General features: G+C 37.3%; 1 protein-coding gene across 2 annotated transcripts in view; it reads right to left on the bottom strand.

The window, feature by feature from the left end:
- tmem131 (transmembrane protein 131) overlaps positions 1–27476 on the bottom strand; it is a 191722-nt gene that overhangs the window by 29647 nt on the left and 134599 nt on the right. For both annotated transcript variants that reach the window (XM_063054492.1, XM_063054491.1), the window contains 17 exons: positions 26904–27074; positions 24855–24965; positions 24625–24759; positions 19736–19840; positions 19108–19194; positions 18670–18822; positions 18436–18511; positions 18210–18327; positions 16906–17041; positions 16667–16776; positions 15230–15296; positions 13618–13769; positions 13220–13362; positions 11277–11463; positions 10634–10819; positions 8143–8301; positions 6962–7551 (listed from right to left, as the gene is read on the bottom strand). In XM_063054492.1, the coding sequence (XP_062910562.1) occupies positions 6962–7551; positions 8143–8301; positions 10634–10819; positions 11277–11463; positions 13220–13362; positions 13618–13769; positions 15230–15296; positions 16667–16776; positions 16906–17041; positions 18210–18327; positions 18436–18511; positions 18670–18822; positions 19108–19194; positions 19736–19840; positions 24625–24759; positions 24855–24965; positions 26904–27074 (2686 nt within the window). The remainder of the gene's footprint in view (positions 1–6961; positions 7552–8142; positions 8302–10633; positions 10820–11276; positions 11464–13219; positions 13363–13617; positions 13770–15229; positions 15297–16666; positions 16777–16905; positions 17042–18209; positions 18328–18435; positions 18512–18669; positions 18823–19107; positions 19195–19735; positions 19841–24624; positions 24760–24854; positions 24966–26903; positions 27075–27476) is intronic.

The following is a 27476-nucleotide window of genomic DNA, read 5'->3' on the forward strand; positions in this document are numbered from 1 at the left end:
CTGAATAACCCATTTCCTACCACATTCAGCTTAGTCGAAGAAATATTTTTAAAAGAAAAATACCAAACCAATTCAATGAAAGGAATTTCAGAGACACAGTACAATGTGCTGACAGGACTGGAGAACATTTACTAACCAGGTCGAAATTCTGGAAAATGCTGGAGGAACTCAGCAAGTCAGACAGCATCTTTGTATGTATTACTTTTGACTGCCAGCAGCTGCCGAATTTCTGGTGTTTTTGGAATTCTAAGCATCAGGTGGCCCCATTGATAGAGGGGAGCTCTTCAGTGCAAGTAAATATACACTAAACTCATTGGCTACTTTATTAGATATATACATATACCTACTTGTTAATGCAAATATCTAGTCAGCCAGTTGTGTGACAGCAACTCAATGCATAAAAGCATGCTGACTAGTCAAGAGAAATTCACTTTCCCCATCACTGAACTGTTCCCACAACTCATCAACTCATTTTCAAAGATTCTTTAGCTCACATTCTCAAGATATATTGCCGATTTATTACTTTTTTCTTTTGTATTTGCACATTAGATGTTTACCCGTCCCATTGAAAGCGATCTTCCACTGATCCTATTGTTTCTCTTGGATTACCTTGTATGCCCACAGGAAAACAAATTTCAGGGTTGTATACGGTGACATACATGTACTTTAATAATAAATTTACTTTAAACTTTGATAGTGCTGGTGGCAGAAAGGGTGGTTTGAGTATCAAAGAGGCTGCTGATCTCCTGGGATTTCATGCACAACAGTCTCGAGACATTACAGAGAACGGTGTGAAAAACAATAAAACATTTAGTGAGCGGATGAGAAGTCTTGTTAATGAGAAGTCAGAGGAGAATGGCCAGATTGATTCAGGCTTACAGGAAGCTGACACTAACTCAAATAGATCAAAAAACATAGGAGCAGAATTCGGCATTTGGCCTATCGTGTCTGTTCCTCCATTCAATCATGGCTGAATCTTTAGTCCCCCTCAGACCCACACCCGGCCTTCTCCCTGTAACCATTGATGGCTTGGCCAATTGAGAACCTATCAAGCTCTGCCTTAAATACACCCAATGACCTGGTCCCCACAGCTGCTTGTGGTAACAAATTACACAAATTCACCACCCTCTGGCTAAAGAAATTTCTCCACATCTGTTTTAAATGGATGCCCCTCTATCCTGAGGCTGTACCCTCTTGTCCTAGACTCCCCTTTCATGGGAAACATTTTTTCCACATCTACTCTGTCTAGGCCTCAACATTCAGAAGGTTTCAATGAAATTCCACCTCCTCATCCCTCTAAATTCCATGAGTACAGGCCCAGAGCCATCAAGCATTCCTTATATGATAACCCTTTCATTCCTGGAATCATCTTTGTGAACCTCCTGTGAACCCTCTCTAATGCCAGCATATCTTTTCTAAGATGAGGATCCCAAAACTGTTCACAATACTCAAGGTGAGGCCTCACCAGTGCCTTTTAAAGCCTCAGCATCACATCCCTGCTCTTGTATTCTAGACCTCTTGAAATGAATGCTAACATTGCACTTGCTTTTCTCATCACCGACTCAACCTACAAGTTAACCTTTAGGGTGTTCAGCATAGGACTTCCAGACACTTTGCATCTCAGGTTTTTGGATTTTCTCTCCATTTTGAAAATAGTTTGCACATTTATGTCTTCTATCAAAGTGCATGACCATGCATTTTCTAACATTGTATTTCATTTACCACTTTCTTGCCCATTCTCCCAATCTGTCTAAGTCCTTCTGGAGCCTTCCTATTTCCTCAACACTACCTGCCCCTCCAATCTTTGTATCATCTGCAAACTTGGCAACAAAGCCATCTATTCCATCATCTAAATCATTGATATACAGCATAAAAAGCAGCGGCCCCAACACCGACCCCTACGGAACACCACTAGTCACTGGCAAACCAAAAAAGGATCTTTTTATTCACACTTGCTGCCTCCTACCTGTCAGCCAATGCTCTAACCACACCAATAACTTTCTTGTAATACCATGGGCTCTTAACTTGGTAAGCAGCCTCTCATGTGTGGTACCTTGTCAAAGGCCTTCTGAAAATCCAAATGTACAATATCCACTGCATCCCCTTTATCTATCCTAGTTGTAATCCCCTCAAAAAATTCCAACAGGTGTGGGAGGCAAGATCTTCCCTCAAGGTAACCATGCTGACTTTGTCCTACCTTGTCCTATATCACCAAATTCTCTATAACCTCATCCTTAACAATTGACTCCAACATCTTTCCAATCAGGCTAACTGGTCTATAATTTCCTTTCTGCTCTTTTCCTAAAGAGTGGAGTGACATTTGTAATTTTCCAGTCCTTCAGAACCATGCCAGAGTCTAATGATTCTTGAAACATCATTACTAATGCCTCTACAATATCTACCTCTACCCCTTTCAAAGCCCTAGGGTACAGTTAATCTGGTCCAGCGAACTTATGTACCTTCAGGTCTTTCAGCTTTTTGAGCACCTTCTCCCTTGTAATAGTAACTGCACTCACTTCTCTTCCCTCACCTTTGAACACATGGCACATTGCTACTGTCTTCCACAGTGACAACTGATGCAAAATACTCATTTAGTTCATCTGTCATCTCCTATCACTATTATTTCTATGGCCTCATTTTCCAGTGGTCCTATATCCACTCTCATCTCTTATTTTTTATATATTTGCAAAAGTTTTTTTCTATCCATCTTGATACTGTTTCAAATTTCATCTTTTCCCTCTATTTCTTTAAGTTGCATTCTGTAGGTTTTTAAAAGCTTCCCAATCTTTCATCTTCCCATTCACTTTTGCTTTGCTGTATGGCCTCTCTTTTGCTCTTATATTAGCTTTGACTTCCCTTATCAGCCACAGTTGTACTACTTTGCCATGAGTATTTCTTTGTTGTTGGAATACAAATAACCTGCACCTTCCTCGTTTTTCCCAGAAACTCAAGCCATTGCTGCTCTGTTGTCATCCCTGCCAGCATATTCTTCCAATTTACTTTGGCCAACTCCTCTCTCTTACCACTGTAATTTCCTTTACTCCACTGAATCACGTGAGACTTTACTTTCTCCCTATCAAATTCCAAGTTGAATTCAATCATATTCTGATCACTGGTTCTTAAGGGTTCTTTTACCTTAAAGCTCCCTAATTGCCTCCAGTTTATTACATAATACCCAATCCAGTACAGCTGATCCCCTAGTAGGCTCAATGACAAACCCCTCTAAAAAGCCATCTTGTAGGCATTCAGCAAATTCACTCTATTGAGATCCATTACCAGCCTGATTTTCCTAATCTACCTGCATGTTAAAATCTTCCATGACTACCATAACATTGTCTTTATAACATGCTTTTTCTATTTCCCATTGTAATCTGCAGTCCACATTTCAGCGACTGTTTGCAGGCCTGTACATAACTGCCATCAGGGTCCTTTTACCCTTGCAGTTTCTTAACTCAACCCACAAAGATTTAACATCTTCTGATCCTATGTTACATCTTCCTAATGATTTAATACCATTCTTTATCAGCAGAGCCATGCCAACCTCTCTGCCTACCTTCTTATCTCTCCGATATCTTGAACATTCAGTTCCCAACTACAACCATCCTTCAGCCACAATTCAGTGATAACCACATGTACAGGGGATAGCTAGTAAAGTGGCTACTGAGTGTATATTTACACTATGATACTAACGCATTCATTTCATCATGTACCGTATTCTATTCTTCACGCATCAATCTTGTCAAGGGCAAGCTTAGTTATTTTCTATTTTCCAAGTGCATTTTCAGTTACAAGCAGCAAACAGCTTACAAATATTGAAGTATATATTGACCTCACAACCTACTCGGGCTTCTATAATGCTCCCACATGGGATAGAGTCTCCACTTAACCCAGGCAGCTGTATTTATTGGGCAAGTAGTGCTCTTTGTCATTGCTCTATAAGTACTTAAGAAAAAGCAGCACATGCTGCATTCCTACAAACCAAAGGCTTTTGTGAAGTGAAGGCTACGTATAGTGGCTGATGCTGCTCCCTGCATCTCTTGGAATTGGTCGACCATAAGATACAGGAGCAGAATTAGGCCATTTGGCCCATCGAGTCTGCTCTGACATTTCATCATGGCTGATCCAATTTCCTCCTCAGACCCAATCTCCTGTCTTCTCCCTGTATCCCTTCAAGTCCTGATCAATCAAGAATCTATTAATCTCTGCCTTAAATATAAAGACTTGGCCTCCATAGCTGCGTGTGGCAAAGAATTCCATAGATTCACCACTCTGGCTAAAGATCCTTCACAGCGTTATTGAAGCTGATCTTTGATCACTGGGATGAGGCTGTTGATGATTCTGGTAACGACTTCCTCTGTGACTGGAGAAACGTTCTGTAGTTGTTGAAACCTGATTAGTCTCCTTTCGTGAAGATGGCTATGATTATGGCGTCTCTTACACCTTTTGACATGTCCTCCTCTTCCCAAACATGGCAGAGGAATTCACATATTTGTGAAATATCCCCTGCCAAGTTTTAGAACTTCAGCGGGGTTATCACTGACTCTACTTCTCAAGTGACTTGGCCTCATTGGTCTCAATTGGTGAAGCTGGCTGGCTAATATGCTGCAATGGAATTGTGGGAGCTTGTTGTGAAAAAGGTCACACTTAAGGGGCTCCTCCCAGCAGGCCTCAAACTTTGCCTGTTATAATACAATCAGCTCCAACAAGCAGACTGCATCGTTTGCAGGGCTTAAACCAGACTCTTGAAGCAGACACATTTTTCTAAGCTCTGTCATAGCAATGAACTTCCAGATAGCAAAAAAAAAATGCTCAAGTGCATTTTTCAAAAATTGAACATTCCCAATATTTGCTAGGACACCTGGCACTTGATGGTTCAAAGTGGAGGAATTTTCAGAATCACAACTGAGAATCAAATCTATTCTTTGGGAATACAGAGTGGCCCAGAATAAATCTTAAAATAAGATTGGCACCTCACAAAAATCATCTGAGCCATTAGGCAACCTTTTCTCAAAAGGGGAAGTCTTAAGTTCCCATATTAGGCACCCTAGAAGAACTACCACTACATTTTGTGTCATTTGATTAGCTAACTGCACCATTAAAACATGGCCAACTGTCATTATGCTGTTTCAGTCAGAACCTCAATATCAGAACCCATACCTACATACAAATGGCAAAACCAATCAACATTTTGTCTTTGCTTTGCCATTTGTAAGCAGCATTAAGTACCATCAGACCAAAGAGTTGACAAAGATGAAATCACGCTTTGCTGAATCTATGCAGATTAGTTAAAATCTTTAAGTTGAACAACTTGCTTTAATTCAGGGGCTCCCAGCCTAGGGTCCACAGATCTTTTTTGATTAATGGTAGGGATCAATGGCACCTACTTTAACTGAAGTCTACTTTTGCTAAAACTTCAGTTTCATTGTTGGCCAAATGGCTGTCATTTTTTCCACTTTACAGTAGTGAAATGCAATGCAAAGTACTTCAGTAATGACAGTTATTTTATGAACGAAGCTAAGCCGGGAAAAGCAAAATGTTTCTTTTCTCTTGTTTCATTCACAGATTAATTGCACAGCAACATTGTAGAGGTGGGGAGGCGGCACGTGCGAAAACAGTGGTGGTAACTTTTTGAGAGCTTAGAAATTTGTACAAGAAGAATTAAGGTGACTTTGAAGAGCAGTGTGAGAAGAATGTTCAGTACATTCACAATTTCTCAAATACTAAAGCAGTTTGTGCCATTTTACAGCAAGTCCTGGAAAACATCTTGGTTGAGGTTAACAGGTGTAGGACTAACTCCTATCAATATTGTCACTGAAAGTCTCTATGCTGTCAATATTCTGGAGAGAGCAAATTAACCAGAAACATAACTAGACCATTCATACAAAAAATGCCATAATAAAAATGGTTGGGTATCCTATGTGGCATGATTGCTCTTTAACTCCAACCATCTTCTTGACCATCAGCAAGAGTGCAGCCCTTCACTGAATTATACAATGAATAAATATAACTCAAACATTGTGTAACACAACATAATAAATTGCATTTGGTTAGCTGCCCAAACACCACCTTAAAACATACTTCCCCTCTATTACTAGCACAACATAGTCACAATGTGCCTCATCTACAGTATACAATGAATCAGCTTACTAAAACTCCATCTATTTCACTTGTCAAATACTTACGTCACACAAGTTAGGGACACCTGCTGCACAAGGCATATAATCCAACTTGGAAACTTGTATCTCTCCATCAGCCCTAGGTACAAATTTTGGAACTTGACAGCACTCTGGGAAACCTAGGTTGTGACCATTTAAGAAGCCAGCTAGTTGTAGCCCTGTCAGTAGCAGTTGGGCTAGAAAAACATGGATTGAAGTTCTACCTCATGATATTTGAGAACCAAAAATTGAGTTAAGTGCATACAGTATTATACCATCCATAATTTCAGATGAGATATTTAAACCACAAGTACTTGTGCTCTTTTGGATGACTGAAAAAACCCTACAGCACTATTCTTGAAGAGCAGAGAAATTGCCCCCGATTTACTAGTCAACCTCCCCCCTCCCTCAATCGAGATAATGAAAATAACTGCTGGCCACGATCAAGTTGTCATTTGAGAGTGCTGTCCACACATCCATTGGCTGCCACATTTTCTATAATTGAACAGTGACTACACTTCACTAAGTACTTGGTTGCCCATAAAAAATATTGAATGCAAAAGAAAAAATGCAAATAAAAACATCTTCCTTGAAGGGTATTCCTGGGGATTGTTAATAAATTCCTCCTTGGCCACCCCATTACTTTCACCTCTGCCACCTGCTTCATCCGTATTACAGAACTCCTTGCCCTCATAATATCTCATCACTTAGATACTTCCTTTGATACTTTTGTGAAGTCATTTGTCTACACCCTAGGCACTCTACAAATTCAAATTACTGCCTACACAGGTAAGATAATGTATTACCTTTATTTTTTGATGTGGGCGATGGAGGCTGTTCTGTAAAAACTTCTGGTGATGGGGATTCAGGTAGTTCACATTCTCTGTCCACTGCATCTCCAAGACCAGTGATATCAGAATCCTCCGAGCTGTGCCTTGTATTTACATTTTCTGTACATGATGCAACAGGAGGCGATGGATGTGACACAGTGTTCTCATTATGCTGCTCCTGTGGCTGAGGCACTGCTGGTAATTGTGGCAATGACTGAAGTTCCGCTTGTGCCGGGCTCTGTTGCTGGTGTGTTTGGTGAAACTGTCTGGATGTTTTTGACCGTCTGTTCGCCTGGCCGTGGGATGGATTTGCCTCAGAGGCAAGGGTATTTGTTTTTGTGGTTGTGAGGGAAGCTGTGAGGGTAGATGTCCTACCAGTACTATTTGAGTTGTTTCCAAAATTTTTCAGTTTTGGACTTTCAAAGTCTAAAGAGTTTCTGTTGCTGTGCAACTGTGATGCAGCAGATAATTGTTTGTGGTTGGCTACACTGGGTCTTGAAGAACCACCTCCTCCAAATACTCCTCTTGAAGAACTGTGATTTGATTCTGATCCAAGTGCATTTAAACTGCAAGCAAACAGAACTTTATATGAGAACTTGTACACCTGCAAATAGGTTCGGGTGAAATTACTTGAAATCTTGATATTACTTAATACTTCAAGATTGAGGACAAAAAAAAAAATCACATATTTGAAGTGTTAATTAGTACAAAATAGAAATACTTAACATGGATTTAGAACTTTGCAATTAGAAGGCTATTTGATCATAAATAAAATTAGGTGAAGTGAAATATCATATACACTTAAAATATGTCATTATTTTATGTATCATAATAACCAATATGCATTTGAGGAGGACTGCAAAGAATATAGTAGACTAAAATCCACTGAATAAGTTCTCTAGAAAACATATTTAGGATCTCTGACTTTAGCATTTGCAGATGAATTTGATAAAGTTTGAGAATGGGCACTGTAAATTACTGAATGAAAACAACATGAATTGTGACATGGTTTTACTGCCTAGTTTAAGACTACGTCAGCAAGAAGACAGCATATAAAATCTAATATCTGAACTAGGAACCTGTATTCAATTGAGTAACAGAAATATACTTCACAACTTATCTAAAAAAAAAATCAGGTGTCAAACATTAATACTTACTTTCCGTCTGATGAAATACCAACTATTCTCCTGAGATCGAATGTCCTTCCTACGTCGAAGGGAGGATTGGACCCCTCTAAAGACAAACGTCTTTTGAAGGGCTCCCATATTCCTTGAGCTTCTAAGTAAGCTGTTCCAATGACCAAAAGGAACAAGACACTGGGAAAGAAAACAAATATTTTAAACCAAATAGATTCAAAAGTTAACACCAAATGACTAACGTTTTGACTTTAGCAAGTAAAATAATTCAAAAGAAATACGGTGTTAGCCTGTATGGCTTCCAACCGCACTTTAGATATGGATAAAAATGTAGGTGGGCTGATGAGTCAGCTAGCAGATGACATATAAATTGTAGAAATTATGGATACAGAGGAAGGTTGTTAAAGGATTCAGGAGGATAAAGGCCAGTTGGAAATGTCAGTAGAGAAATAACAATTGGACAATTTAGACAAGTGTGATAATGTTGCACTTTGGGAAGCAATGCAAGAGGAAATTATATAGAAATTGGCAAAAACCTAAGGAGCATTGATGTACAGAGCGATCTTGGGGTGCAAATCCACAGCTTCTTGAATGTGACGATACAAGTGGAATAGTGGTATAAACAGCATATAGCATGCTTGGCTTCAGTCAGCGTGTTGAGTATAATAGTTGGAAAATCATATTACACCTGCTTAAAACTTTGGTTAGACCAATTGAACCATTATGTGCAGTTCTGGTCACTGCATTACAGGAAGAACGGGGAGGCTTTGGAGAGGGCACTGAAGAGGTTCACCATGATGTTGCCTGGATTAGAGCATTAGCTACAAGGAGAGGTTGAACAAACTTCAATTGTTTTCTCTGAAGCATGGAAGGCTGAGGGGTGAGCTCATAGGAAATATTAAAAATGATGATAGAAGTAAAAAGGTAGATGGAGTTTCCCCTTCCCCCTACCACAAAAGCATTAAAACATCAAGTACTAGAGATACTAACTTTAAACTTTTCCCCCTTTCTCCTTAAGGGACATTTATGAGGAAAACATTTGATTTTTAGAACACCAAAAAAAAAAGTGATAGGTGCCAGGGAAAATGGTGGAATCAGATTACATAGCAGCATTTAAGACGTAACACATAAAATGCTGGAGGAACTCAGCAACTCAAAGGCCCTGATCCTGTGCTATGCTTTTCTATGATCAATTTTAATAGAAGATTGGCTTATTGGGAGGCTGTATTTTATTTAATTTCTTTATATCCTAGCATTTCAGGATTACTCCAATGTCACTTAATAATAAATTTTTAGGTCCCAAGCCCACATTTGTCAATCATTTAGTGATTTAAAAAAATCATTTAGTGACCAACTAGAAATATGTTCCTGCTAAGGAATAAGCAAGAATATAAGAGCAAGGATTAGAATACAAGAGCAAGGATGTGATGCTGAGGCTTTATAAGGCACTAGAGAGGCCTCACCTTGAGTACTGTGAAAAGTTTTGGGCCCCTCATCTTAGAAAAGATGCACTGGCCTTAGGAGAGGGTCCAGAGGAGGCTCACAAGGATGATTCCAGGAATGAAAGAGTTATCATAAGAGAGACGTTTGATGGCTCTGGGTCTGTACTTGCTGGAATTCAGAAGGATGAGGGGGGGAGCTCTCATTGAAACCTTTTGAATGTTGAAAGGCCTAGACAGTAAGTGTGGAAAGGATGCTTCCCTTGGTGGAAGAGTCTAGGACAAGAGGGCATAGCTTCAGGATAGAGGAGAGCCCTTTCAAAACAGAGATGCGGAGAAATTTCTTTAGCCAGAGAGTAGTGAATTTGTTGCCACATGCAGCTGCGGAGGCCAGGTCGTTGGGTGTATTTAAGGCAGAAATTGATAGGTTCTTGATTGGACGTGGCATCAAAGGTTACAGGGAGAAGGCCAGGAAGGAGATAGGTAAAAAAAGACCCGCACAACTGAAAGGCAGAGCAGACTCAATGGCCAGATAGCCTAATTCTGCTCCTATGTCTTATGGTCTATGGTCTTATTTGACACCTTCAAAATTACAAAAAATTCAAATTAAACCAACCTTCTCAGAGTCCATATTTGGCTATGTACAACAGGCAGTGCTCTAGGGCACTGATAGTTGATCATCAGTATACTAATGGAAATAAGAATGCTAAAAGGCATTTGTTTATGGGATACAGCTCAATGAGTCAAATGGTTGTGCAAAGAAAGCAACAGATTCAGCTGTACCCTGAACACGCTTGACATATTGCAAAGCCTTGGCTCTGTCAATATATACTTAATTCTGTGCCCTTCAGCAAGTAAGGTGGGTATATTTGTCTGTAGCTGTGGAGACACAGTGTGTGCTCTATATTAAACAAAACTGAATTCTACAGATATGGAAATTTTGATTAGCTTTGCTTAGAGAATAGACCATGAAAGATAAGATGTCTAACAGCATAAATAATGGAACTTGAAGTTATATTCAGTAGTTATTGAATATTACCATTATAATCTAATCATAATCTAATAGATAATACCTCATTATTCCTGAGATGATCACGTACAGTCCTAGTTCCCAGTTGGGTCTAGGCAGGGCCTCTGCACATGTTGCCAACATATGATAAGGAAGGGATGCATTTAATACGAACACAAATTCGGAACCTCCTGCTGTAATGAGTTTTAATTCATGGATAACTCTGGAGGCAGTGAAATCTGGTGTAAACCTGAAAATAAGATACATTCATCAGATCACGATAATAAAATTGACAGCAGACTAAATGTGAAGCACTGAAAGTTTAATTCTTAAAGCTGTGATCACAACCTAATCTCTGCACTGCTACAATGATATCTAGAAAGCAGCTCATTTTTCTTTGATGTAATCAATTCTTTTAAGCTGTTTGACATTGAGCTAACAGTGCAACACAAGCACTTAGACAATTGATTCTGATTGGTTTGGTTGCTTGCCAGAACGCTGCAAACCTTGCATAAGGGTTGTTATCATGGTTGGAAACAAGGCAATATTAAAACCACTAAAAAAAAGCAGCACTGATCAATGTCCTTTACTATTAAATTAATTTTTGTTATATTTCCAAATTAACATTAGTGCAGAGCAAAATCCTTGGGCTGAACAGCATTCAAATACTTAAAGTAAAACTAATGTCGTGAAGCTTCAGGACTCACAATATAATAATTTCTTTAGAGGCATTTGGTTTTAGTGCAAACTCTTGACAGTTTACAACTTTGAAGCCGTATCCTTCACAGATGTATCCACTGATCTCCATAGACTTGACAAAGACTGGAAGCAGTCCTGTATTTTCTACTTTAAAAATTCTCTTCAACGTGAAGTTTGGCTCTCTCATTTTCATTTCTGCAATTTAAAGAACTGGTTTCACAATATGCAAACATGCAAGACTTCCTCCAATGCTCTCTTCCTTTGCTAAAGGCAGTGGCCTCTTGCTCAGATATAATTGCTTGAATGCTAGAAATCATTCAATTAATCACCCAACTGCTTGTGCAAGCCCAGACAGATTATAAGCAGGAGACATTGAACCCATTCTGTCTATTCCCATTAAAAATGAGTTGCTAACCACTCTGACCCCCACAGGACACCAACCTTCGCAAATATTCATTGGGAAAGCTGGAGGGGACAAGTAGGGGTGGGGTGGGTAGGTGACTACCAGGAACCTCCATAAAAAGAACACACAGTAATAAAACCTAGCACACTTAGAAGCACCACACCACGTGGCCACCAGGAGTACTTGCAAGGAGTTTAGTTCCTCAATCAATGTAGCCGTATCAAGCTGCAAGGCAGTGTGGGGTCCTGACTGAAGGAGCAGAAAGAGAGGGGCAACTAGAATTTGGGTTTAGTCTGCTGAGGCCACAACATTGTTGAGACTTTTGCAAAATATAAATGTTGCTTCCGCCATTCAGACCTTGTGCTGTCAGCAAGACTCAAACAATAGGATGAAGCTATCCATCCACTTGATGTATGCTGGCCCACTGAGCTCTATGGGGAGTTCAGCAGTAAGGCAGGGCACCAGGCAAATGGCACTGAATCAAAGGACAGCAGCCATCAGTTATTGCTGGTTAGCAAGTGTCAGAAGTAGAAATATTTAAGGAGGTAACTGCTAGCAAGCTAATGCAAGTTCCTGACCATGAAAAGAGATGGGTAAAACCTCAGCCAGCTTTACCAACTTATTGCTTATTCTTAAGATACAGTGTTGACAATCCTAGTTTCATTATTTCAACTATACATCCAAGTACTTTAACAAATGTCCACGCTGGCTTCAACTGATAAATGTCCTACAGTGTTAGATCACTCCACTCTAGAGGAAAGAAATCTTGATCCCTTAATCTTCCCAAAAATTATTTTCAATCTATGCCTCAATAAGAATCGACTTCTCAGAATAAGATGTTCCTTGCCATTCATTCTCTAGGCCCTTAGTTGTGTCTCAAACTTCCCCTGGCCTTCCTTCATTCCAAAGAATATTTGCCCAAGCTAGCCAAACTCCTCTTCTCCTCAGTTCTTTAAATCATACTGTTTAGTTCACTCTATACCTTTTACACCAATCTGATCCAAGCCTTTGTTAGGGTAGTTGAGATCTCAAGACTTCTTCACTCATATCCAAATTTCTCCAATAAAGTAACAGAAGAAATTGCTAACTTGAGGATAGAACTGTAAGAAACATATATCAGCTAACATAACATTTAAATCCGGTATTTTCCTACAACATAGAATGAAGTTAATTGGCCCATCTAATCTTTGCTGGCTCTGAGTCACCACTTAATGATATAGTTACAACCTTATGCCTGCTGGCAGTGCCAATACCAACAACACATTTAGCAAGAGGGGTTGAAATATTTAAATGTTGCACCGCCACTTGTAATCAATCTGCTCTATTCCTGGTAAAATTTTTTCTTAATTTTTTCTGAAATGATTGATATCCTGAGGATATCAAAGCTGTTATTTAAGTGCAAGCTCTTCAATGAATTCTCAAGAACGGGTTTCAGTTTTGTTGGTAACATGTCTTATATGAATTTTAACATTATCCCAATTTCTTTATTATTACATTGTAAAAGAATACCAGCTAAAATAACATTTTCAACAGCACTAAATTACTTACTATCTGAACAATCTTTAAGCAAAACTTCATTAATTTTAAAGCGTAAAGAACTTCCAGGACCAGGATGCTTCCCTGCCAGCTTCAGGCTCTCTGTTGTTCCTTGTCCTTGTACCACCACTGCATCCACTACTGTCAGATTGTTTCTACAGAGAGTAAAGTATTTAATCAGTAAGGCAATCATGGATAAATAATGTACTACTATTTACCAAGCTTCATCAGTTAAAAACTTTCCCTATTCCATGTCCAATAGCTCTGAGAAGTGTACAGATATGACCAAGTTAAATTCACAAATTCAAATATTTTATTAAATAAAAAATAATTAAGCACAGAAGCATTCTAAAACTACAAACAAGGACATAGGGAAACCAAGCAGGAGTTCATACAACAAGAGAACATACCTTATAATAATTAAAGACATCACTGTTCTGTTGTGAACTGGTGCAAACTTCACTGTTACAGCTCTTCTTTCACCAGGCTTTAGAATTACATTTAATACATACTGCCGAGAAGAACCTTCCACAAATCCCGAAGAACTTTTAACAGAGGATGTCTGAAAATGAAAGGTGAGAGAAGAAGAGGGGGAAATGTTCATTTGCATTACAGAAAAATTTCCTTCTTTTACAAAGGTACCAAAAACTAAAATCCAAGCAACTTCATATATTGCAGAATCAATTTTCATAGTCTCATTCACGAGTGCTTTTTTTTTAAAAAAACTACTTGCTCAATTACTTTCAAATATTGTAATACTAAAACAAAAATTGATTTAAAATAAAAGAGCATCTTTAATGAGATAGTTAGCTAGATTACAGGTATTTAAACCAGTCTTGATGGGAACAAAAATATGAAGGTGTAAATGAAAACAGGAAATACTGGGGAAGCACTCAGCTAAATACTCGGGCAGCATCAGTGAAAAGAGAAACATTGCTAACACAAGGTCAATTACACTTCCTCAGAACCTGAAGTTATTAACCTGAAATATTAACTCTACTCTCTCTACAAATACTATGTAACCTGCTGAGTATTTCTATCATTACCTGTTTTCATTTCAAATTTCCAGCATCTGTATAATTAATGTAGTATTTATAATTAAACACTAGGGGATTAGGGGATTTTTGCTCATCTTAAACAGTTTAATTCCACAACTGGTACCCATCAAACCCTTTGTTATAGAAAAATCAGTTAGATTTTGAGATGGCAATACGATTGCATTCTGGTTAATAGGGATATCTTTGATGTCCTGCAGAGAATGTACTTTTATATTTGAATCAGCAAACTTAATGAGCCACTGTGAATATCACAGCGCTGGATTGTTAATTAAAAGAATATAACCAACTCACAAGATATCACATTTAAAAAATAATGCAAAATAGTATCTATGCTACTAATAATCCCACATTGGGTTAAGAAGAATAATTCTTGTAATCTTAAGTTCTCGCTATTTAACATAAACCAGGTATCACATTTGGGATCTTCTCAATCTAAATAGTTTCCCCACCCAAGTTCAATAATCCAACTGTAAGGCCTGATTTTTTCAATTTTAAGTGTCAATCTTCCTTATGGTAATATTTTTTCCAAATATCAAAATGCAATCATCACTCAGCTTTTAAAAGTATTGTATATAACTACAAATTACTCTCTAAATAAATTTGTACAGAACAATCACACACAATTTAAAATCTGCTTTTGCCCATTCTGTGAAGAGAACAAAGATAAAAAAAAAACACAAATAGAGAAAGTAGCTGCTATCTTTTGTTTAAATACATCCTCTCAGATAATCAATTACTGAAGTTTGATCTTTAATATTTTCTATTAGAAGGACATTACTGAGGCTTTAATAGCAGTCATCCAAATGCGAAAAGGCTGCATTTCACTCATTATATGGGTTCAGGACTTTATCCAATCAATGTTCTATGGAATGTAAGGAGGCAACCAAATTAAATGGAAATCCAGAGCTTCGAATTTAACCCTCAAATGAAATCATTTTTACTTGATCGAATTTTCTTTACTTACGTGATTACTGACAATCTTAAATTCAAATGTCTTTGTATCTAGATTTGCTTGCTTGCCTAGGTGAAGCCTGAAATAAAGAACAAGTATTTCAGGAAATGTTGGAATTTTTTTTAAAAACATACATCTTAGATAATATTAAATGAATACAACAACAGATCTGATATTGGTACAAGTTACGATTACTCAACCTACTAAATACTATCATTAAGAATGTATCATTTTTAAATCCAACTTAAATCCAATTGTAAATAATTAGTAGCAGTGTTATGGGCTTTTTGTGTACTAAGAATTTGGGATGAACTAGAACTGATGCTAGAACAGGAGAGCCTCTGAACGATTTTAAGGTGTAAAACAAGAAATAGCCTCCCTTGCATACTTCCAGTGATTACCTCTTCACATTATGTTAGTATGAAGTCAAAATGCCTCCTAACAGGCTGCTAAAATGTCAAAAAGCTTCAGAGAATTAAACCTACCCAGAATGACCTTACTTGCATCCCCTGTTATTTGACTCCTGAACGAAACCTCTTGTACAGTAAGATGGACTCTTGACCTCACAAACTACCTTGTTATAATCATCTGCATTCTTTACCTACACCGCATTTTTTTCCTGTAGCTTTTATGCTTTATTTGCATTACTGTTTTACCTCAATGCACTGTATAATGATCTGCATGAGCAGTATGCAAAAGAAAAGCTTTCACTTGTATCTGGGTACATTTGACAATAATAAACCAGTAACCATAATAAATGAGCAATACTTAATGTTCTACTTCTCTGAAATCAACTATTCTTCAGGTGATTTTGCAGTGAATGATCTCTAAAGGTAGTAGGTTAAATTAGTTACATCACTTGGAATTTCAGATGCTATTCAGTATATAAAAAAATAGCTTGTGTCTCCCACATAGAGACTTAAGGAAAACAACCACATATAGACAAAGCTCAAGTCCCATAATAGATATTTAGTTTTAGAGGGAAGTGTCTAATGGTGCTCATTAAACAACTAGATTTTGGAAACCATGCATTACCACAGAGTCCTTTTGTCCCGTTCATCCACAACTACAACTAACTTGCTTTCTCACTTATACAATTCACCAGAACAGTCTCGAACTGAAATGTTCATAGCTGTTCTTTCCAGAGTCTGCCTGAAATGCTGTGAGATTCCAGTAATTTCTCTTTTTGTTTCAGACTTGTAAAGTGCAATTTTTAGAATTTCAATGACTGTTGAAAGTCTGAATTAGTATTGAGCTACCAATTTAATCGCCATCCAATCAACAGCTGACAGGCTACATTTGAACATACACATTTAATTGGGAGTTAGGCAAGAAGGAATACCATCCAGTTTTAGTGCATTGGGAAGGAGTATCATAACTATTGGTTGCACTTGATCCCACTGTTAAAGAGCAAATACTGGGAAATAATAGTAAAAAGTAAATGCATACCTTTCCATTAACACATCTGCAACAATTGAAGGATTGGGATACAATGCTAAAGGAAGAAGTTGAGCAAATACAGGTACATCTGCTGGATTTTCTAAAATTAGTTCTTGTTCCTACAGGAAATGAATTTAAGAATATAGCAATAGTTATTTACCAGAATTACTACATGACAATGAACGTTTACAGCTACACAACATGCAATTGAAAAAAAATACTTTTACATGGTTTCGATAAATACTTACTGAAGTATTATTTGTGTTTGTGAGTGGGAAAATTAAATGTGTTGCATTGACCAATGATGGCCACACAAGCTCTGATGAGATCACAGCTTGAACATTTTTCTGAAGGTCTGTATCTACTTCAAAAACAGCATCCACCCTAAAAAGGTAAATAAAAAGGCTTCAAAGACTTCACATAAATGCATAATCATTAAATACAAAATACGAAGATTACAAGCAAGCATAAAGTCGAAGAACTTGAATACCATACTCTTCTACTGTTAAACGGGCTTTCCAAATTAATGGACACAAATTGGCTTCCCTCTAATCATTTAGACTTATAAAATCTGTTATTTCTATGTCCAACATTTTTGAAAAATCATCTCTGCAAGGATCACATGAACTCACATTTCTATGTTTGCTGACATGACGTGAGTGATACCAACAGCAGGAATTTAACGGAGTATTTCCAATCGTCATTACTTAACATAGATAAATTCTATTAACTTGCCAGCCATCATTGCACCAAATTCACATGAATATGTTGCAATCTAACTTCAGTGGCATTTAGATCAACAGGAAAGGAATGGATGGATGGATGCAGGTAAATGGGATTAGTTGGATTGGCATCATGGTCGGCTCAGATATCATGAGCCTAAAGGCCAGCTACTAAGCTCTACTGTACTGTTTTATTTCTCAGATCTACTAGGAAAGTGAAGTGCTAGCCGAATCTGAATGTTTAATAAAACTCCAGCTATAATTTTGTAAACTTGCAGGTTGAAACTGAAACAAATTAAAATTCCAATGGAGTTATAATCTGCTTTGGACTCACTTCCTCTACCTGCTAACTTGCTATTGTGTGCATCACACCTATCACAAAGTACCTCCTTCAAGTTTACTCCTAGCCACTGTTCTGACCTCAAGACACTTAATATTATCATAGCTCCATGGTATGCTAACATCAAGGAACAAAAATTCTTAAAATCAGTATTAAGATGGCATTCAAAGTTTTACATGTTAAATAACCTCAAAAGAAATTAAGTTTGTCTGGAAGTTTTGCATGAGACCTGCTATTGCTTCATAAGATTTGACTTAAGACATTCACCCTGTGTAACACATGTTCCAAAGAAGTAGGATGGTATCCAATTTTTCTTTCTATCAGGAAACCAACAAAAAGGTAATTAATTTAAGACCAGTTAATTTAGTTAAGTGCCAGAAGGCAAGGTGAAAGGAAGGTAAGCTAATGTGATCTTCCTTTAATATCATTAACCAATTATACTTATGAAATATTTGCACATTTTCATTACTAAAATGTTGAAAAAACTCACTTGTGCCCTGAGGTTTCTTTAAGTTCTGCCCATTTTTTGTACAAGTTTTTATACAAATCCCAGTCTGCATCCCAAGCATCATCTTGCATTGCGAGACTATGCTGCATTCTCAACTCCGCTAAGAGGGAGGGAGATGGTAGAAAGGGAAAAAAATGCTGAATTCAGAAACTAACTGCATTTTTCATGCATATATTTAGTTATGTTAAAATGAATTATAAATACTTACATTTAGATAAAAATGGCAATCCTACATAACAATAATCCCCACATTGTAAACCAGCATCAAAATAAATATTTGCTATCTGTAAAAAAAATTAAAATATCATTAGGGCACATCAGTACAATTTGTTATATAAAAGTAAACAAAGAAATTATTTCAGATAGTCAAATACACATCTGTTGCATAAGTGCACTATACAAGATAATTCATGCAGATTATAAAATGCAAAATATGACTAACCTTGGACTTCTTTTTTGATTCCAAATCATCTTTGTTACTTTTCATTCTCTTGTAGTAGAATCGCACATCCTCTGTGAGAGAACGTATATTTTGCAGTTTCACCTTCTGTGAGAAGGAACTCATTATATTTAAACTATGATGAACTACCTTCCCCTACAAAACAAAATGCAGGCTTTACAATTAGGAAAGAGGATATTGTAAAACACTGACAATGTTACACAGTACAGCACAAGATACACAACTTCCAAATTATACACACAATTGTAATGCAAAAGAAAAAACTCATTTAGCTTTACCTTTTGTTCCTTCCATTCCAATGAATTGTCCAAAAGACAACTAAATTTTATTTAAACTCACCAATGGTATTTAAAAATCAAAATAAATCAACAGAAAAATTTTCAAATTTGGAATAGCAGAGATGTGCATTAATATCCTTACTGGAAATGTAGATGGAAGAACAATGTGTTTGGGTGAGCAAACCAACGAGCCCACAGCAATAAGTGCCCTCACTGGGATAGTTAAAATCTGTAAATAAAAAGAAAAGGATGTTAACCTTAAAACATTTGTGAAAAGTTATTAAATGTAGCAATATGCTACAATTAATATGCACCGAAATATACTTGACTTCTGCAAATTCTGCAGATCATGCTGGATATCCTCCATCAAGGAGGGAAGAATTGGGGTTGTGAGTCTAGGAGAAAGAAATGGAGGGGGGGGGGGAATCTTCTACATGTAGAGGATAAAATGCAAGTTTCAAAGAGCAATAGAAAAACTTCTATATACATTCCAGAACAGTTTCTAAATTAGGTCATCTTGTGTGCACAGATTCACTTGCAACCATCCACACAAGTTTGATTATCTTAATACATCAAAGTTGCTGGTGAATGCAGCAGGCCAGACAGCATCTCTAGGAAGCGGTACAGTGGATTAGATTATTTACATGGGTGACAGATGCAATTATCTTGATTGATAAAGGGGACAATTTATAATTTTAAAACTTAGATGTAAACAGTTTTAAGCTTCTGAATACCAAAACCTAGATTTTCTTTGCTTTAAGATACATTACCTCATAATCAGTTGTAATCTGTATAGCTCCATCATATGGCCCTTCAAGTTCTTTTGCAGTCAATTTCATTCTAAACACTGCATAATAACCTGAAGCTAGTATCACCTGCAGACAATACAATATTGTACATATTACACAATACATACATCTTACACATGTATTACCTACAAATCATCTCAAAAGGCATAATTCCTAAAACTAATCCTGAGAGAACAGCAACCAAGTAAACAATCAAGTAAACAAAGTCATTGATACCTTCTTGAATACAAGGGTGGAGATTATATTACAAACAATTTTGACACTTTCAATAGCAATTTGTTGCATTTGCAGATGTGAAATATGATCTTCATTAATTATAACTGTTATGAGCTTTAAAAACTATACATAAATAAATTTATCAACATCTCATTACCAAAGCAACTCCCCCAGAGATATTCATTAATCCCCATCTGCCTACTTCTCACCTCACCTTCGCTGCTATTTGAAGTTAAATTGCTTTTTCACTTTTCCAGTTGACAAGACTCTTCAACCTGAAACATTCCTCTTTCTACAAATGTCAAGTTTCCTTTTCAAAATTAACAGCATTTTCTGTTATGGATTTCCATCATCTGCATTTCATTTTCAAATTTCCTTCTTTTACCCTTACATTAAATATATTTCAAAATCTACCTTCAATTATTCATATGTAATTAGTAGCGCAAAAGGATACAAACTCCACAAAATACCATTTCAGCCGCACTGTGCTTAACAATAATTCTGCCTGTAAGTACTAATTGTAAAGACACCTTAAAATTCATGATTTACTGAGTTAAACCATTTAATTGCTAAAGGAGAACAACATCAATACATTACCATGGGTCTGAAGAAAGATTCAAACGGGATTTTAAAGAAATGTGGCCATTCAATTTTATCACAGTCCTACATAGTCATGAAAAGTACAGCAGAGAATCAGGCCCTTTAGCCTATCTAGTCCGTGCCAAACCATTTCAACTGTTTCCTCCATTGATCTGCACAAGGACCGTAGCCCTCCATACCCCTACTATCCACCATGTATCTATCCAAACTCTCTTAAATGTTGAAATCAAGCTTGAGCTGGCAGCTCGTTCCACACGATCATGGCCCTCTGAGTGAGGTTTCCCCTCATGTACCCCTTAAACTTTTCACCTTTCACCCATTACCAATAACCTCCAGTTGTAGTCCCTCCAAAATCTCAGCAGAAAAAGCTTGTTTGCATTTTACCTATCTGTACCGCTCAATACCCCTGAATGCCTCAATCAAATCCCCCCTCAATCTTCTACTTTCCAAGGAATAAAGTCCTACCTTATTCAATCTTTCCTTATAATACAGGTCCTCCAGTGCCAGCAACATGTTTGTAAATTTTCTCTGTATTCTTTCAACTTTATTTACATCTTTCTTATAGGTAGGTGACCAAAAATGTACACGTTTCAAGCTAGGCTTCACCAGCATCTTGTACAACTTCAACATAACATCCCATCTCTTGTACTCAATACTATTGATTTATGAATGCCAACGTGCCAAAAGCTTTCTTTACAACACTATCTACATTTTATGCTGAGCGACTGAACCTTCTTGACTAGCCTCCCATGGGGGACCTTGTCAAATGCCATGCTAAATCCAGGTAGACAACATCCACTGCCTTGCCTTCATCAACTTTCCCAGTAACTTCCTCAAAAAAACTTACAAGACTGGTTAGACATGACCTATCACGCACGACGCCATGCTGACTATCTGTATTCAGCCCATCTCTATCCAAATATTTATATATCTAGTCCCTTGGAATACTGCTACTGGTGTCAAGATCATCCGCCTGTAATTTCCTTGTCTTATGTTTAAGAGTCTTTCTTGAACAGCAGAAAGACATTGACTATCCACCAGTCTTCACCTGTTGCCTAGGACGATTTAAGTATCTCTGCTAAGGCCCCTGCAACTTCTGCACTTGCCTCCCACAGGGTCTGAGGGAACACCTTGTCCGGACCTGGGTATTTGTCTACTCTAATTTGCCTCAAGAGTAAACACCTCCTCCTCTGTAATCTTTATAGGGTCAATGAAATCGATGTAGTTTTGCCTCACTTCTATAGATTCAGACTGTCTACTGAGTAAATACAGCTGTAAAACATTCAACTCTTTTGGCTCCAAACTTGGATTCTCTTTCTGATCTTCCAGAGGACCATTTTTGTTTCTTGAAATCCTTTTAGTCTTAACATCTGTAGAATCTCTTGGATTCTCTTCACCTTTGCTGCTGGGCCATTCTTTTAGCCCTCTTGAATTCTTAAGTGTTCTTTTGCATTTTTTAATAGTCCATAAGCACATTTGTTCCTACCTGCCTATATGCATTAGGCACTTCTTTTTTTTCTTAACCAGGGCCTCAATATCTCTTGAAAACCAAGGTTCCCTAAACCTGTTATCTTTACCTTTTATTCTGACAGGTACATACAAGCTTTGTACTCTCAAAATCTCACTTTTGAAGGCCTCCCACTTACCAACTAGACCTCTGCCAGAAAACAGCTTGTCCCAATTCATACTTCCCAAATTCTTTCTATCACCATCAAAATTGGCCTTTCTCTAATCTAGAATCTCAACCCATGGACCAGACTTACTTTGAAACTAATGGAATTATGATCACTAGATACAAAGTGTCTGGGCATTTATCTGTGAGTTCAAAACCTTTTAACTTCAAATTTTAAAAATACCAAAATATATCTATGAAACCTGCCTAACTATAGAAACTAACACAATAGATGCACAAAGGAGATGCAGTTGATATTACCAAATGCTCATAAATGAACACAGAGGATTCCAGTTAATTAGGCCATTGGTTAATTGGGCAGCTGTTCATTTGGGATAACTCTTAAATAACAAAAGCTAATCGAGAAAACTACTGGGATTCCCTTCATTTATTTGGGCCACTCTGCCACTTAATTGGGACAGGAGACTGTTGCTGAAGAGTTTCTAAGTACCATCAGTTGCATGTACTTGTATAGTTAATAAACACTACACTGTGCTAACAGTGAAGTTATTAAATAGCATCAGTTGCATGTGCTTGTGGTCACAAAGCAGTAATTTTTGTCATTGATAGATGGCGTGAAATAAGCAGCACGACAGCTCAAAACTGTGCAGTGAAAATGAAACAATTTCATTATTTCAACAAGTTAGAAACTATGAAGAATTTGAAGGTATTAACAATCCTCTTGAATGTTACAATGAAAATAAAGATTTGCAGAATGCAATCAAAAGCATAGTTTGAAGCCTGTACATTATCTGCACTAATTTGGTTCATTTGCAGTCAATCGAAAGAACATGGCAGTGAAGACCAGATTAATTCCTCTGTGGATAACAATTAGGAACTATTACAGTTTTATAGCACTGTGAATTTGATAGTGTTCTAATTTGTTCCGGATTTCATTTAAATACATAATTAGTTACACAGTTTGTCTTTTTTTTTTTAAACACCTTTTTAACTATTTCCATGAAACTTCGGCTAATTGGAGCAGCGACTTATTTGGGCAGAATTGTGCTGGTTGTAACCATGTTCAAACTGCGTGGTCCTGATTTTAAAGAAATAACAAACCTCTCCCTGAACAAAAAGAGGGCAGAAGATTCATGCATGGGTAGGTATTTTTTTTGTAAAATAAAGAAAGTGCCTATTTAGAACTCCTTACCAGAAGAGGTGACAATATTTAAGATACTTACTAGAAAGACATTTATAAAAGTTAATATGTTGGAACTGAAACCTGTTGCAACTTGAAAATATGTTTGAGCTGCGAATTTTATCAAGATCTTTATTCTTAAACCAGCCACATGAAGTATTTCAATTAATCCATAAAGGCTAATTAAATAATATTTTATTCAGTGCATTGGTGTTACTGAAATCAAATTTTGAATAAGCCGCAAATTGCGATGAAAGATTTCAGTTCAAAAATCAATTATGTGAACTGAGATAGACATTACCAAGATAATCATTAAATTTCTCTCTTCTCACCCTAAATCCATGCCCTCCAGTTTTAGACTTCTCTGCCTTGGGGGAGAAAGCTCTATCTTATGTTCCTGATAACTTTCTCAATCTCCATGAGGTCATCCTTCAGCCCCCTGCATTCAACCGAGGATGAACCCAGCCTATCGAAACTCTTCCTTATAATTACACATCCTGGTGAACCATTTATGTTCTCTTTCTTTTGCTACCTGTAGTGTGGCAGCCACAACCATACACAATACAGTGCAGCCCAACCAATGTTTTATACAATTGCAATGTGACACCCCAACACTTGTATGCAATTCCTTGGCCTATGACAGCAAGCACATTAAATGCCTTTTTCACTATGTCAACTTAATATTAAATTAATACAGACTAATTAGATGAAATAGGTTAATATAATCTAATGTTAAGTTAGACTATGAGAACAAAATAAGGATGTGACAAAATAGTTTGTTTACAAAATGATAGTTTTAGATACACCAGACTTCCAGGGTTGGTGTGTTGAAAGGAAATTCATCTTATTTGAACTGGGGTGTTGTTGAAATTAGGCCACGCTGGGCCAAAAATCCTAATTGGCAAAAGTTAGTTTTCAGCTATGGTGTACCTAACCTTCGTTGCCAGTATTGGATGCTATGATCAAAAAGTACCTTTGCTAGAAATATAGAGAACACAATTCCTTGGGTGAGGATCCATTAGCAATTCATCTTAGTTATGAACACTTTAAAAAGTGTAGAACATTAAACATTAAATTCCTCTGGCAATATCACTTCAGGAAAAATTTACTGAAATCTTAAGTAATCCTATTGAAACTGTACACAAACACAAAGAAGAAAAGCTTGCCAAAATAATCCGTTAGCATTTAAGAAATCGGCATGTAGGATTAAAAAAGACTTACAGAAGACTGTTCTGTTGAAGATAACTTTTCTAAATCAGCTAGGCTGGAAACTATTGTGGTTTTGTTGCCTTTCTCTACAATGAGAAGCTCAATGCTAAGGCCATCACCTACTACATACCAGGCTTTCACTGCCAGCTAGGGAGAGAAAAAGAAACATCATAATCAGTATCATGAAATATTGCCTCAGAGATTTTGCACACTTAAGTAGCGTTCCAAAGGTGGCATATTACCTCAATTGGATTGCTGTTCATTATGATAAAAATAATATTCCCTTCTTCTACGGCACTCAAAACACCAAAGTCTATGATGCGCTCCTCTAAACTTGGAGGAAGTACAAAGTACTGCAAAATTAAAAGAATCCCATTAGAGTTACAACATGCAACTTTAAAATTAAATCAAGACAAATTGCATTCTATTTCAAATTGAGATTCATAAATTATCTATTTTGCTTAAAAATGATTACTTTGCCAAATTAAACATCCCATTTAAAATTATAGAAACACTATTTCAAATGGATTCTGAAGCAAACTTCAAATCAAGTCACTCCTGCTACAAACGTACATGGCAGTACAATAATGATTGCAATCACTCTCTCTGTAAATAGTATATGTTTCAAAGGTAAAACTATTTTAGCCACAGGTTCACTATGGATGCGTTTAAATGATGCTTGACCTTTCACGAATAATATGATTTGAGGCATTGAATTTATAGGGTTTGCATCATATAGCATGGGAAAAAGGCTCTTCAGCCAACCATGTCCCAGCTGGCATTATACCTTCTGGCTATAGACATGTACACTAAGGGGTAAAGTTTTTCACCATCAACTCAGCCCATAATGTTATTCTGATCATCTCTCATCCTTTATTGCTCCAAAGAAATCCAACCTAGAACTTTTAGAGTGAAAGCATCCTATCACAGCAACATACCTGGTGAATCTCAACAGCAACCCCACCCCATACATTTTTCTGGCACCCAAATCTACACACAGCCATGGCCTATCTAACAGTCTCTACAGTTTAACTATAATCTACTTCTCTGATGTTCTATGCATCATTAATAAAGTGTCCCATTTGCCTTCTTAACTTCTCTGATAATCCCTGCCTTTCCACATGCAGATTAACCTTATTCCTTAGAATTTTCTCCAATAATTTCCTGACTTTTGCCTGCAATTGCATGTCTGATGTATCTTTGCTGCTCTTCATGAAAAGATACCAGATTGACTTCTCTTCAGTCATCCAGCACCTCTTCTGTGGCCACAGCATGAAGCTCTGTAAAGCCCATGTACAGTCCTCCCTTATATTTCTTCAGCAACCAAGGATACATCTCATCAGGTCCTGAACTTTACTCACCTTCAAGCATGCTAAGAAATCTAACATTGTTTTCATTAGTAATTTATGTTAGAACTCCACAAGCCCCCTCCTAAACTTTCTAACTGCAATGCCCTTCTCCAAAGTGAATACAGTCAAAAGGTGTTCATTTAAGCCCTTTCCTATATTCTCTGCCAGTGCCTGTGGTGTAGCGGTGTCCGCACCTGGACTTCAGAACAAGAGGTCCCAGTTTCGAATCCGGCTGACTCCTTGCATGCTTTCCAACTGTGCAGAGTTGGGCATTGAGCTAGCAACTTGGCCTTGTGAAACAGACAACGCTAAAGAAACAGCAAAGTTGCCGCCTGATGCACCAAACAAAGCACAGGAAGTTTACTCTACACACGCAGCTTTGCTTCCTAATAAACTTTACTGTCCCTGGTTATTCTTGCATTCTTAATACTAAAATGTTTTTGGGAATTTTCTTAATCTTTCACACTAGTGCCATTTCATAGCTCTTTGTCCTTCTAAGTGCATTAGGTACCTTCCACAATGTAGGACCTCGGCCATTTTCAGTTCTCCATAACTGTTTTATTTCCCCTTATCCCATTCTCGATGCTCCTTGCCATCTAAAACTCCTTAGACTTGTAACCCAGCTCTTAAATGTTCTTACGTATGCTTATGTGCAATACATGCAGTTTATACAGGTGAACACATAATGTTAGAGAAAGAAAATGAACACTGCAATAACTGCAAACTATCCCCTAGATGAAAATATAAAACTAATATCTATTAGCTTGTGAAAGGTTATCAAACTCCTTAATACCATCTTTTGAACAAAAAATAGAAATAGACATGAAATCCGAACTTCAATACTATGTAAATAGATACTGGCTAGTTTTGTGAACTGAACTTCATTAAAAAAAAATCACTTCACATTTTCACATGGAAAATTTATTTCATTTGTGTACTTACATCTAAAAACCCTGTATAGGCTCGCACGGGCAGGTGGAATTTGGATGCATTTGTAATGAGCAGGATGTTGCTGTCTATATGAATGGAGGAAGTGGTTGCCGTGAAAAGGAGAGAGAATATATAGAGTGCTTTGTGTGGCGGAACAGAAACCGGTGTGCTGAAGTTTTTAATCTGTAACAAAAGGAAAATAGGTCATAGTTTAAACATTGTATAAAATAAATGTTCTTGAATTAGACTACTGGCAAGGCCTCAACTATTTGCTATCTCTAATTGTTACGAAAGTGGTGCTGGTCCAAAGCAACCATCGATCACTGCATTTCCTAGAGTCTGAGTTCCAAGATTATGACCGACAATACATACCTGTGGGAGGGCGAGTGACCTGGGGGGACAAAACTGAAATTGATGTCCCACTTGCCTGATACTGTGACCACTTGGGCTGTACAGATATCAAACCTGAGTGACTTTGAGTAAAATTTGGAGAAATTCTGCTCTGTATTATATAGGTAATACATGCTGCAGCTAAGTATTACCTGTCTAAAAAGAAGCAGTACATAAGGGTGGACCAAACAAGTG

The sequence above is a fragment of the Mobula hypostoma genome, chromosome 7 (genome assembly GCF_963921235.1).
Source record: "Mobula hypostoma chromosome 7, sMobHyp1.1, whole genome shotgun sequence".
In the NCBI taxonomy this organism is placed as follows: Eukaryota; Metazoa; Chordata; class Chondrichthyes; order Myliobatiformes; family Myliobatidae; genus Mobula; species Mobula hypostoma.